This window comes from Scyliorhinus torazame, chromosome 7 (assembly GCF_047496885.1).
Source record: "Scyliorhinus torazame isolate Kashiwa2021f chromosome 7, sScyTor2.1, whole genome shotgun sequence".
Classification (NCBI taxonomy): Eukaryota; Metazoa; Chordata; class Chondrichthyes; order Carcharhiniformes; family Scyliorhinidae; genus Scyliorhinus; species Scyliorhinus torazame.
The window spans coordinates 120,552,787-120,566,146 of record NC_092713.1 but is presented as its reverse complement, the minus strand read 5'-3'; the positions used below and the strand labels follow the sequence as shown (position 1 = coordinate 120,566,146).

At 47.5% G+C, this 13,360-nt stretch overlaps 1 protein-coding gene across 4 annotated transcripts in view; it reads left to right on the top strand.

Moving 5' to 3' along the window:
* The window catches only part of clcc1 (chloride channel CLIC-like 1), a 69,658-nt gene that overhangs the window by 47,826 nt on the left and 8,472 nt on the right, over positions 1–13,360 (top strand). For 3 of the 4 annotated variants that reach the window (XM_072511412.1, XM_072511414.1, XM_072511413.1), the window contains exons 8-10: positions 7,667–7,764; positions 7,843–7,989; positions 8,381–9,148. In XM_072511412.1, the coding sequence (XP_072367513.1) occupies positions 7,667–7,764; positions 7,843–7,989; positions 8,381–9,148 (1,013 nt within the window). The remainder of the gene's footprint in view (positions 1–7,666; positions 7,765–7,842; positions 7,990–8,380; positions 9,149–13,360) is intronic. The other variant, XM_072511416.1, reaches the window with a different exon arrangement.

The following is a 13,360-nucleotide window of genomic DNA, read 5'->3' as shown; positions in this document are numbered from 1 at the left end:
CATACCTCCTGTCTACCTCCAACATCTTATCTATTGGTGAGGAGCTGGAAAAAGGTGATGGCTAATCGACAAGGGGGGGGGGGGGGTGGGTGGGGGTAGGAAGCCCCCCAACTCGGCTGATCACGTGGAACGTGAGAGGGCTGAACGGGCCGATAAAGAGGGCACGGGTACTCGCACACCTTAAGAAACTTAAGGCAGATGTGGTTATGTTACAGGAAACGCACCTGAAACTGATAGACCAGGTTAGGCTACGCAAAGGATGGGTGGGGCAGGTGTTCCATTCGGGGCTAGATGCGAAAAACAGGGGGGTGGCTATATTAGTGGGGAAGCGGGTAATGTTCGAGGCAAAGACTATAGTGGCGGATAACGGGGGCAGATACGTGATGGTGAGTGGCAAACTACAGGGGGAGACGGTGGTTTTGGTAAACGTATATGCCCCGAACTGGGATGATGCCAATTTTATGAGGCGGATGCTAGGACGCATTCCGGACCTAGAGATGGGAAAGCTGATAATGGGGGGAGATTTTAATACGGTGTTGGAGCCAGGGCTGGATAGGTCGAAGTCCAGGACTGGAAGGAGGCCGGCAGCAGCCAAGGTACTCAAAGATTTTATGGAGCAGATGGGAGGTGTAGACCCGTGGAGATTTAGCAGACCTAGGAGTAAGGAGTTCTCGTTTTTCTCCTATGTCCATAAAGTCTACTCGCGAATAGACTTTTTTGTGCTGGGTAGGGCATTGATCCCGAAGGTGAGGGGAACGGAGTATACGGCTATAGCCATTTCGGATCACGCTCTACACTGGGTGGACTTGGAGATAGGGGAGGAAATAGGAGGGCGCCCACCCTGGAGAATGGACATGGGACTAATGGCAGATGAGGGGGTGTGTCTAAGGGTGAGGGGGTGCATTGAAAAGTACTTGGAACTCAATGATAATGGGGAGGTCCAGGTGGGAGTGGTCTGGGAGGCGTTGAAGGCGGTGGTTAGAGGGGAGCTGATATCAATAAGGGCACATAAAGGGAAGCAGGAGAGCAAGGAACGGGAGCGGTTGCTGCAAGAACTTTTGAGGGTGGACAGACAATATGCGGAAGCACCGGAGGAGGGACTGTACAGGGAAAGGCAAAGGCTACATGTAGAATTTGACTTGCTGACTACAGGCACTGCAGAGGCACAATGGAGGAAGGCACAGGGTGTACAGTACGAATATGGGGAGAAGGCGAGCAGGTTGCTGGCACGCCAATTGAGGAAAAGGGGAGCAGCGAGGGAAATAGGGGGAGTGAGGGTTGAGGAAGGAGAGATGGAGCGGGGAGCGGAGAGAGTGAATGGAGTGTTCAAGACATTTTATAAAAAATTATATGAAGCTCAACCCCCGGATGGGAGGGAGAGAATGATGGGCTTCTTGGATCGGCTGGAATTTCCCAAGGTGGAAGAGCAGGAAAGGGTGGGACTGGGAGCACAGATCGAGGTAGAAGAAGTGGTGAAAGGAATTAGGAGCATGCAGGCGGGAAAGGCCCCGGGACCGGATGGATTCCCAGTCGAATTCTATAGAAAATATGTGGACTTGCTCGCCCCGGTACTGACGAGGACCTTTAATGAGGCAAAGGAAAGGGGACAACTGCCCCCGACTATGTCTGAAGCAACGATATCGCTTCTCTTAAAGAAGGAAGAGGACCCGCTACAATGCGGGTCCTATAGACCTATTTCCCTCCTAAATGTAGATGCCAAGGTCCTGGCCAAGGTAATGGCAATGAGAATAGAGGAATGTGTCCCGGGGGTGGTCCACGAGGACCAAACTGGGTTTGTGAAGGGGAGACAGCTGAACACGAATATACGGAGGTTGTTAGGGGTAATGATGATGGCCCCACCAGAGGGAGAAACGGAGATAGTAGTGGCGATGGATGCCGAGAAAGCATTTGATAGAGTGGAGTGGGATTATTTGTGGGAGGTGTTGAGGAGATTTGGTTTTGGAGAGGGGTATGTTAGATGGGTGCAGCTGTTGTATAGGGCCCCAGTGGCGAGCGTGGTCACGAATGGACGGGGATCTGCATATTTTCGGCTCCATGGAGGGACAAGGCAGGGATGCCCTCTGTCCCCATTATTGTTTGCACTGGCGATTGAGCCCCTGGCGATAGCGTTGAGGGGTTCCAAGAAGTGGAGGGGAGTACTTAGGGAGGAGAAGAACACCGGGTATCTTTGTATGCGGACGATTTGCTACAATACGTGGCGGACCCGGCGGAGGGGATGCCAGAAATAATGCGGATACTTGGGGAGTTTGGGGATTTTTCAGGGTATAAATTGAACATGGGGAAAAGTGAGTTGTTTGTGGTGCATCCAGGGGAGCAGAGTAGAGAAATAGAGGACCTACCGTTGAGGAAGGTAACAAGGGACTTTCGTTACCTGGGGATCCAGATAGCTAAGAATTGGGGCACATTGCATAGGTTAAATTTAACGCGGTTGGTGGAACAGATGGAGGAGGATTTCAAGAGATGGGATATGGTATCCCTGTCACTGGCAGGGAGGGTGCAGGCGGTTAAGATGGTGGTCCTCCCGAGATTCCTCTTTGTATTTCAGTGCCTCCCGGTGGTGATCACGAAGGCTTTTTTTAAAAGGATTGAAAAGAGCATCATGGGCTTTGTGTGGGCCGGGAAGACCCCGAGAGTGAGGAAGGGATTCTTACAGCGTAGCAGGGATAGGGGGGGGCTGGCACTACCGAGCCTAAGTGAGCATTATTGGGCCGCTAATATTTCAATGGTGAGTAAGTGGATGGGAGAGGAGGAGGGAGCGGCGTGGAAGAGATTAGAGAGGGCGTCCTGTAGGGGGACTAGCCTACAGGCTATGGTGACAGCCCCATTGCCGTTCTCACCGAGGAACTACACCACAAGCCCGGTGGTGGTGGCTACACTGAAGATTTGGGGACAGTGGAGACGGCATAGGGGAAAGACTGGAGCCTTGGGGGGGGGTCCCCGATAAGAAACAATCATACGTTTGCCCCGGGGGGAATGGATGGGGGATATGGAATGTGGCAAAGAGCAGGAATAACGCAACTGAAAGATCTGTTTGTGGATGGGAAGTTCGCGAGTCTGGGAGCGCTGACCGAGAAATATGGGTTGCCCCAAGGGAATGCATTCAGGTATATGCAACTGAGGGCTTTTGCGAGGCAACAGGTGAGGGAATTCCCGCAGCTCCCGACACAAGAGGTGCAGGACAGAGTGATCTCAAAGACATGGGTGGGGGATGGTAAGGTGTCAGATATATATAGGGAAATGAGGGACGAAGGGGAGACTATGGTAGATGAACTAAAAGGGAAATGGGAAGAAGAGCTGGGGGAGGAGATCGAGGAGGGGCTGTGGGCAGATGCCCTAAACAGGGTAAACTCGTCGTCCTCGTGTGCCAGGCTAAGCCTGATTCAGTTTAAGGTATTACACAGGGCACATATGACTGGACTCTCAGGGTTGTTAATATATACTGTATAGTATGTATAGGTCGTTGCTACAGATAATTATATATTGGACTGTTAAATTATATTTTTGGAGAGTGTTACTTGTGACAAAGCAGTTGCCAATTAGGGCTAGTTTTCATTTTTGTTATTTATTATTTATTCATTTTTTGTTTATAAAATAGGTCATTGTTATTTGTGTTGTTATAATATTGTGTAAAGGATGCACAATGTACTGTGTTGGTTGACCAAAAATTTTCAATAAAATATTTAATAAACAAAATATCTTATCTATTACCCTCTGCCGCTCCAACCTCTCTTCCTTATTCACCCTAGCCTTAAACAAAATTACCTCACCTCTCACCACCGCCTTTAGAGCCTCCCAGACGACTGCCTTCGACACCTCACCGGTACAATTGAAACCTACATATTCCTTAATTACCTTTTCAATTTTCTCACAGAATACTTGGTTCCCCAAAAGCCCCACATCCAGTTTCCACCCCGGTCTCTGCGCTGCCCCCTTCTCCAGCACCATATCCACCCAATGTGGAGCGTGATCTGACACTGCAATTGCAGAGTATTCCGACCCCTTGACTCCAGCCAGCAAAGCCTTCCCCACTACAAAAAAAGTCGATCCGCGAGTATACCTTATGGACCGCTGAGAAAAACGAATACTCCAGTTCCCTTGGGTGCAGGAACCACCAAGGGTCCACCCCTCCCATTTCCACCATTAGCCCAGCCAGCGCCTTCGCCCCCCCTGATGAGACCAGCGAGCGCGGCCGTGATCTGTCCAACCTTGGCTCCTGCACCAGGTTCCAGTCCCCCCCCACAATCAGCTCATGCGTGTCTAAGTCGGGAATAGCCCCAACCACCTTCCTCGCGAATCCCACATCGTCCCAATTGGGACCGTATACACTTAACAGCGCCACTAATCTCCCCTCCAATGCCCCTGTCACAATCACATATCTAGCCCCATGATCTGCCACCACCTCCATCTGGAAGCGTACCCTTTTGCTGACCAGCACCGCTACCCCTCGAGCCCTTCCATCAAATCCAGAGTGAAACACTTGGCTCACCCAGCCCTTTTTAAGTCTCACCTGGTCCTTCACCCTCAAGTGAGTCTCCTGCAGCATTGCTACATCGGCTTTCAAACTTTTAAGATGTGCAAGCACTCTTGACCGGACCTCCTAGCCCTCTCACGTTCCACGTGATTATCCTTACTGGGGGCCTCTCACCCCCCCCCCCCCCCCCCCCCCCCCCCCACCCCACCTTTCTTATCCACCATCACCGTACCACCGGGCCCTGCCCCATAAGCCTGACCCGCCCCTGTCCATTGTTAACATCGAACCCCCCCCCCCCCCTCCCAAGAACCCCCCCCTACAAAAACATCCCCCAACGTCCCTCCCTCCACCTCCTCTTGCTCGCCTCGTAGGCCCATTGAAGCCTGCTATCCAGGCTCCAACGTCCGCAGTCCTCTCCCCTCACCCCCGTTCACTAACTGACTCTAGTTAGCTAGCGCGGGGGTGGCTCCCCCCCCCCGCCAATACCTCGCGCCCCCTTCCACCCAGTCCCAGAGAAAGAAACACCAAAACAAACCCAACAATCCAACCCCTACAATTCACTAACATAACACTTAACCGTCGCAACACAGAACGCCATAAACTTGAACTCTGTAACAATGCAAAGAGAAGTAAATTTCAAATTTCAATACAAATCAGTAAAAAGAAAGTTGTAACATTTGTACATTTTCCAGCCGCTCAAACACAGTCCACAGTCTTTCTTCCAGTTCCGCTCTTCACGTCTGTCCCAAGCCTTCTGCCCTCACGAATGCCTCAGCCGCCTCCGCTGTCTCAAAATAAAAGTCTTTGGCTTTATATGTTACTCTCAACTTCGCCGGGTGCACCACACCAAATCGCACCCCCTTCTTGTACAAAGCCGCCTTCACTCACCCAAACGCCGCTCGTCTTTTTGCCAACTCCACCATCCAGTCCTGGTAGATCCGAACCACAGTACCATCCCACAGCACCTCACGCTTCTGCTTCGCCCAGCTTAATACTTTCTCCTTCATGCAAAACTTATGGAAGCAGATAATTACTGCCCTTGGCGGCTCGTTCACTTTGGGCTTCGGCCTTAATGACCGATGAGCTCGGTCTAGCTCGTACAGGGTGGGGTTCTCACCCTCTCCCATCAGCTCTGCCAACTTCTTAGCGAAGTATTGCGTTGGCCTTGGGCCCTCTGTCCCTTCGGACAAGCCCACAATTCTCAAATTGTGCCGCCTTGAGCGGTTTTCCAAGTCTTCCAGCTTTCCTCGGAGCCCTCTGTTAACCTCCACCACCCACTGCAGCTCATCCTCCATCGAGGTGACCTGGTCGCTGTGTCGTGTCACGGCCTCCTCCACCTTCTTCATCTTCTCGCCCTGCTCTCTCACCTCGGCCAATGCCTTTGCCACCTCCACCCTGATCGGGCCGAGTGCCTCCTCCAACAATGACCTCACCACGACCACCATCTCTTTCTTCAGGATCTCCATGTGCCTCACCAAACGTTTTTCCAGCTCCACCACCATCACCTCGGTCATCTTCTCCACCGTAAGTAATGCGGTCCCGCCTAGCAGTTCGACTTCCGCCATCCTGTTAACACTTTTGCTTTTGCTCATCTTCTTCGGCGGCGAACCCGCGTTTCCTCCTTTCTTTGACGCTGCTTTTCGCATCTTTTAGCGGCTTATTGTTTTTTATCTTCTTTCCTTTCTCCTCTCTCCCCCTTCACCAATCTGACATTCTTTTTCTCTTTTTTTGAGAGAAGAAGAAAACTTTTACCAAATCTCCATAAATCTTTCTTTCTTCTCTACATTCACCTGGGACCAGGCTTCAGCCTTCTTCCTAGGTGGGAGCCATCCGACGTGGAGCACCCTCCCTACATGGTGCTCGGGCCTCGGGCCTGCCGCCTCGACCTCTTCGAAGCTCCGCCCCTGCTGCTCCGACCTGCCGGGCCCGGCGCCTCAGCCTCAGCCGCCCGACACCTGCGCGGGGTTCTTCGCCGGCTTTTAAGCCGGCCCCGCTGGCTGCTCGTGGCAGCCCCAAAGGCCGACGATAGTCGGGGAGTGCGTGAGGTCTCGGGGATTTCCCCGAAATCGCCACGAATCGCGGCCACCGGCGGAGCTCTTTTTTTTTGCGGCCGCCCTGCTCGCCCACCCCACCGGAAGCCTCTGTTCTATGTTTTAATGTATGGAGCGATCTGCCTGGACTGTACGCAGAACAATACTTTTCATTGTACCTCGGTACACATGACACTGGTTCGGCCAATTTTGGCCAAATTGCACTGATAGAAAACCGTATAGTCAAGCAGAAACATCCGGGCACTATGTCCAATTGAGAGCAAAGTTTATGTTTGATGGCATAATTATGATAAAACTCAAACTAATAATTTCAGTGCACTCCACTCTCAGACAAATGGGCTCGTAGAGGGATCTAATGATACACTAACCAGTGTTATGTGGCTGCACTCAAAGTACTGAGATGAAATGTTATCATAGCAATTTTACTGACTGAGAGGTAGGTCAAGAATCCACAGATGTTTTGCCTTTCAAGTGTCAATATACACAGGCTGTTTATGCTAATTGGAGAGGTGTGGACAGGAAAGGCCATAGACTTTTTGAAATAACATAAACCACATTATTTCCATCAAACCCTCCATCATTGAGTTAGTTGAACACAATTAGTGCTGCTGTTCATTAATTGTCAGGTTTATCCCACTCCATTTTGAACAGAGTGTAACATAAACCTCCCCTCACCTGAACTCACCATCCCCTTCCTTTTTAGTTATGTTAATGAACTAGCCTCGGGTACAGAGGGCATTCTTTCAAAATTTGTGTGATGGAAATCTTGGGAATGTGGTAAACAATGATGAAGCTAATAATAGGCTTCAGAAGCATATATATATATTGGTGTTAGGGGCAAATAAACAGATTAAATTTAACACGAGGCAGATACGTATATACAGACATATTTAGGAAGGAACATCTGTCTCTTTTTCATAACAGGAGGTGAGATGTTATTTGACCCTTTTGTTTGTGATACTTTAAAACTTTTGTGGCACTGTTATTAAATATAATTTCACAATGAGGTGAAAAGTAATGTTCTATCTTGAGACAATTTTGTAAATGTTATGCGTAACTAAGAACATGGAAGAATAATGTTAGATTTGCAAGTCCTTTAACACTCGCATCATTCTACAAACAGAGTGGTTCAGGCGAACATGGACATTGGAGAACGACCCTTGTGAAGCATACTACAAAGCTCTCTTGGTGGATCCAATTTTGGAGGTTCCTCCAACCAAGGTAAAAAGGAACAATTTTGTCAGAAATGTATTAATTTTATTTGAAACATCCAATAATTTACTTTACTTTCTCTTTAAGGCTCTGATGCTTACTATGACATCAGTGATCACTGAACCTTTGAAGCATATTGGGCAACCCATTGGTCAATTTTTCCGAGATCTCCTTAAAGACCTACCGTGGTTCTGGCAGTTTCCTGTGACCCTGTTAGTAATATTGGCTGTGGTTGTAAGTCTTGACTTTAAGTTATCAAATTGAATATTATTTGATTTAAATGAGATTTTATGCAGTAACGGTTCATTAATTAATAACATCCTGCCAATGTATGTTATACAGGAGTTCCATTAGACAGTGGCACAGAGTACTGGAAAGTGGGTCATTCGGTATCTCTGGCTGCATATTCTGCCCTTTTACTTCATTTATTCTCGATAAATCAATCAACAAAAATAATTTCTGGCCTGAATAAATGAGCAGATTTGCAAGTTATTTTAAGTGGCATTATTCCTGAAGCATCTCCGCTTTCTTTTTTATCTTGGGGGAAGGATTTGCATAATTTGCATAATAATCCATGATTCTCAATATTACCATAATCACCATTTTTTACTTTCATCTTTTGCAGGCATTCTTCTATTCCTGCGGACATGCTGTTATTCGATATGGTTTCACTAGATCATTTCCAAATGTTGGTCCTCAAGCTCCAATTGCATACTATAATGCGCCACCGTATAGGCTACAAGGTCCTATTCACAATAGTTTTTACCAAAGAGAGGGATATGTGGATTACCAAGCTGGGGGCGACGCTAGCCATGTTCCTCGCATCAGAAGAGATGAGGACCATGATGCTATAAGGCCTGGAGATCTACATCACCACGGTGTGGAAGATTTAATGAACTGGGAAAGAGCTGGGATGCTCAATAATGGGTTCGGTGACAACCAGCTACGCAGACGGAGAGTATCAGACCATAACGATTGTCATTGTACGAGATACACTTCTAAACAGCTGGCTCCAAATAATGGGGTCTTTGCAACCACCATACTACAAACACCAGAGGAAAACACTGGACTAAGTGTCACAGAAGACAATGATGTTCACCAAACTCAAGGGATTATTGAAAAGTGTGAAAGCCATAATTTTCAAAATAAGAAGGCAACTGATTTACCTATTAGCAAACTAGGTAATCAGTTAGAAAAGGAGAGAAGAGCAGGCAAGGAGGAAATGCAGAATAATGTTCTCGAGGAACTTGGGACTACTGATAGGCTCCTTGATGCAGTTTCACAGCTTCCATCAGGGAAGAATGTCATAGAGTTGGAAGTTATTGACAAAAAGAATGTACAAGAAAGGAAATTTGAAAGTGAAATCTCCTCCGTTGAAAATGTGGGAGCACAAGTAAGTTTTCCGAGAAACTTGAATACTCTTATGACAAAAATTAAACCGTATTTTATTAACGCTTAGTTACAAAATAACGATAGGTGGGAGGGTAGGATTGTAAATATGCAGTATTGCAAAAATTGGATGTTTTACATTGTTGGGTTGGCTGCCATTTAATGAGATTTTTTATCAGTTACTGAAATATGTAGTAAAAACCAGGCGCTTTGTAATTTTTAAATATTCCTGTTGGGCAGCGGATAGGGGAAGAAGTGGAGGATTTTTAAATAAATAGTTGGGGTTGGAAGAAGGAGGTGGTTTTCTGCGGCCCAGTTTGATGCTTTAGGGAGCAGGGTGGAATGGGCTTGGGGCCATATACCAGCTGGGGCAGGTGAATGTAACAGGTGGTGAATATAACAGGTGTTTAGTGAGGAGGGTATATTAGTGGGGACTGATGTCCTCACTATTGAAATGTGGGGCTGAAAATGTTTTTTCAATGGGATAGGCACATTGTGCAGTGGAAATTCATCTCAATGAAGAGATGTGTGGAGAACTGCTCAGTAATGGGAGTAGGACAGGAAGATGTGAAAAGTGGCCACTGGGCACTTGCTCAGCTTGGAAAAATGAAGGCAAAATAATTGATGCTCAAGGGAAGGAAGATGCTGCAACATTTCTGTGAGTTCAATGAGGTCAGTCGCTGCCTTAAATGACCTTGTTGCCTTCATAGGTTTACTCAATACCCTGTCTCTGCTTGCCTGGTAATGGGACCCGATAATGTAATAGTGGAACCCCCTTGAACACAAGACCTCTGTAATCTAATCAGCTTTTCCAGATGTGAACTGAAATGATTTCAGCTTTATTCACATCTGCCTTAATTGATAATATGCGGAACGGAGTATGATGAGAGACAGTTAATTCAATCAGGATGTTGAATACAAGTCACTCTGGGCTCTTGAATTAACAAAAATATAAATTGTTCTTGGCCAGCACAGAGGTCCTCTACTTGCAGCAGGTCGCTGCCTGCTGTTTTGGTGTCTGTCCTCATTTCATTTAAAGCCTTTCTCTGACCAACAGAGATCAAAGAGTTTGTTGACACCCAATAGTAACAGCTTAAATTTATATAACAGGAATGTCTGATTCTTAAATCATGTAAAATTTTGATAATTGGCAAAAGAGCAAGAGATGGAATGAGAGTTTTTTTGCACCGTGAGTTATTAAGATGTAGAATGCACTGCCCAGGCAGTTAGAACCTGATTTAATAATAATTTTCCAAAGTGCTTTGGATAAATACTTGAAACAGGGAAAATTGCAAGGTCCTGGGAAAAGAACAGGAGAGTGGCTGGGATAGCTCTTTTAAAGAGATGAGATGAATGGCCTTCTTCAGTGCTGCAAGATGGTGTTGAGTTATTGTAATCACGGGGCATGGACGTGTTAGTACAGAACCTTAATATTTGCTGAAAAGAGAGGTGTTCTGAAACTTTTGCGGCTTCTCACAGTTCCCGTTTCCCAATTTTCTGGTATAGTGTTGGTCTTGGGCTGATTGGCCACAACCTGGTTTATTGTTTGAAGACATTAATCCTGAAGGGGGGAATTGAGACAGTCACCGTCTTTTGGATGATCTTAGGGTATGGTAGTTGACACAGTTTGGATTGTATCGTTTTGTCCTTTGCGAGACCGAGTGGTAGTTTGCAAACACACAGATCAGGCCAGATGAAATTTGGTGGCTATCCTTTTCAGCACATGTTATCCATTTCAAAAGAAGTCAGTTTCAAAAGATTCCACACAAAGTTAAGTTCATATTGCAAAAGTTATGAATGTGACATGCCTTTACTGAGCATAACCAGGATATCTGTGCAGCAAAAGTGTAAAGTTAATGTTGAATATCTTAGCGAATACTGACATTGATAGGAGTGAAAGTATTATGGGTGTTTGAGGAATTTAAAAACACTTCAGTACCCAGGAATAATGCCATGCGTTATTGATTATTTATCAGATAAGTCTCCATATTAACAGACTATAGGCAAAAAATGCCACTGCGCCCTGGGAAGGAGAGAGGAGGTATTTGAGAATTTTAAACCCATTCTCTAATTAGGTTTGGTTAATCATAAGACATAGCAGAATTAGGCTATTTGGGCCATTGAGTCTGCTCCACCATTCGATCATGGCTGATAAGTTTCTCATCCCCATTTCCTACCTTCTCCCCGCAGCCCCTGATCACCCTATTAATGTATCTCTGTCTTAAAGACTTGGCCTCCACAGCCTTCTGCAGCAATGAGTTCGACAGATTCACCACCATCTGGCTGATGAAATTCCTCCTCCTCCTCAGTTTTAAAGGATCGTCCCTTCAGTCTGAGGCTGTGCTCTCGGATTCCAGTCTCTCCTATCAATGGAAACACCTTCTCCACGTCCACTCTACCTGGGCACCTCTGTATTCTGTAGGTCTCAATAAGATCTCCCCTCATCCTAAACTCCACTGAATACAGACCCAGTGTCCTTGTATGACAAGCCCTTCGTTCTGGGATAATTCTTGGCATTGGCATGTATGTAGAATCTGATCCAGAATTAAGCTATTTCAAAGAACAAACAAAGAACAAAGAAATGTACAGCACAGGAACAGGCCCTTCGGCCCTCCAAGCCTGTGCCAACCATGCTGCCCATCTAAACTAAAATCTTCAACACTTCCGGGGTCCGTATCCCTCTATTCCCATCCTATTCATGTATTTGTCAAGACACCCTTAAAAGTCACTATCGTTTGGAAACTACTTTAGTCATAGAGTTAAGGTTTCTATATTGGCCCGGATGAGCAGGTTGTTTGAGGGGGTGGAGGATAAGTGTGGGCGCTGTGCGGGGGGCCTGCGAACCATGTCCATATGTTTTGGGCATCTCCGAGGCTGCGGGGTTTCTGGCAGGGCTTAGCTGACGTCATGTCAGAATTATTAAAGGTGACGGTGGTAACGAGTCCGGAGTTGGCGATCTTTGGTGTGTCGGAAGATCCTGGAGCCCAGGGGGTGAGAGAGGCCGATGTTCTGGCCTTTGCCTCTCTGGTGGCCCGGCGACGGATCCTACTAGGATGGAGGGACTCTGAGCCCCCAAAGTCGGATATGGGTTAGCAACATGGCGGGATTTTTCAGACTTGAGAAAATCAAGTTTGCCTTGAGAGGATCGCTGCAGGGGTTTGCTCAGAGGTGGCAGCCGTTCATCAGCTTCTTGAAGAAACAAAGCTGTCCGGAGGGGAGGGGGGGAGGCAATGGGAATGGAGTAAGGTTAGGAAGACCAGTGGAAAGGGGGGCTGGGGAAGGAGGTTCTGTTTGTGTAAGCCATGTTGGCTGGGGTTTGTTATTGGGTGGGGGTGTTGTTTATCTTGTTTTGTTCCTTTTGATACCTGGTGGTTAAAATTATAAATGTCTTAATAAAATATTTTCTTCAAAAAAAGGTTTCTAGCCAGGGATGGAAATTTTCGGAAATGGGAGGAGAAGGGGAATTAAGACACTAAAAGATTTGTTTCTTGGGGGTTGGTTTGTAGGATTGAAGGAGCTGGGAGCGAAGTATGGGCTGGAGCAGGGGGAAATGTTTAGATACATGCAGGTTCGAGATTTTGACAGGAAGGAGATACCGAGCTTCCCGGTGGAGCCGGCCTCCACATTGCTGGTGGAGGTGCTGACGACAGGGAGACTGGAGAAGAGGGTAGTGTCGGCGTTTTACGGGGCTATTTTGGAAGAGGAGAAGGCACCATTGGAAGGGATCAAAGCAAAGTGGGAGGAAGAGTTGAGAGAGGGTATGAAAGAGGGGTTCTGGTGTGAGGTGCTCTGGAGAGTGAACACCTCCACCTCGTGCGCGAGGTTGGGGCTGATGCAGCTGAAGGTAGTATAGAGAGCACACCTCAAGGGCGAGGATGAGCCGGCTCTTTGAGGGGGTAGAAGATGTGTGTGAACAGGGCGGGGGGCCCGCAAATCACGTACATATGTTTTGGTCCTGTCCAAAGCTGGAGGATTACTGGAAGGAGGTTTTTAGGGTAATCTCTAAAGTGGTGCACGTGAAACTGGACCCAGGCCCTCGGGAGGCCATATTTGGGGTGTTGGACCAGCCGGGGTTGGAAATGGGTGTGGAGGCAGATGGTGTAGCCTTTGCCTCGTTGATTGCCCGAAGGCGGATCCTGTTGGGATGGAGTTCAACCTCTCCACCCTGTGCCCTGGCGTGGCGGGGGGACCTGATGGAATTCTTGACTCTTGAGAA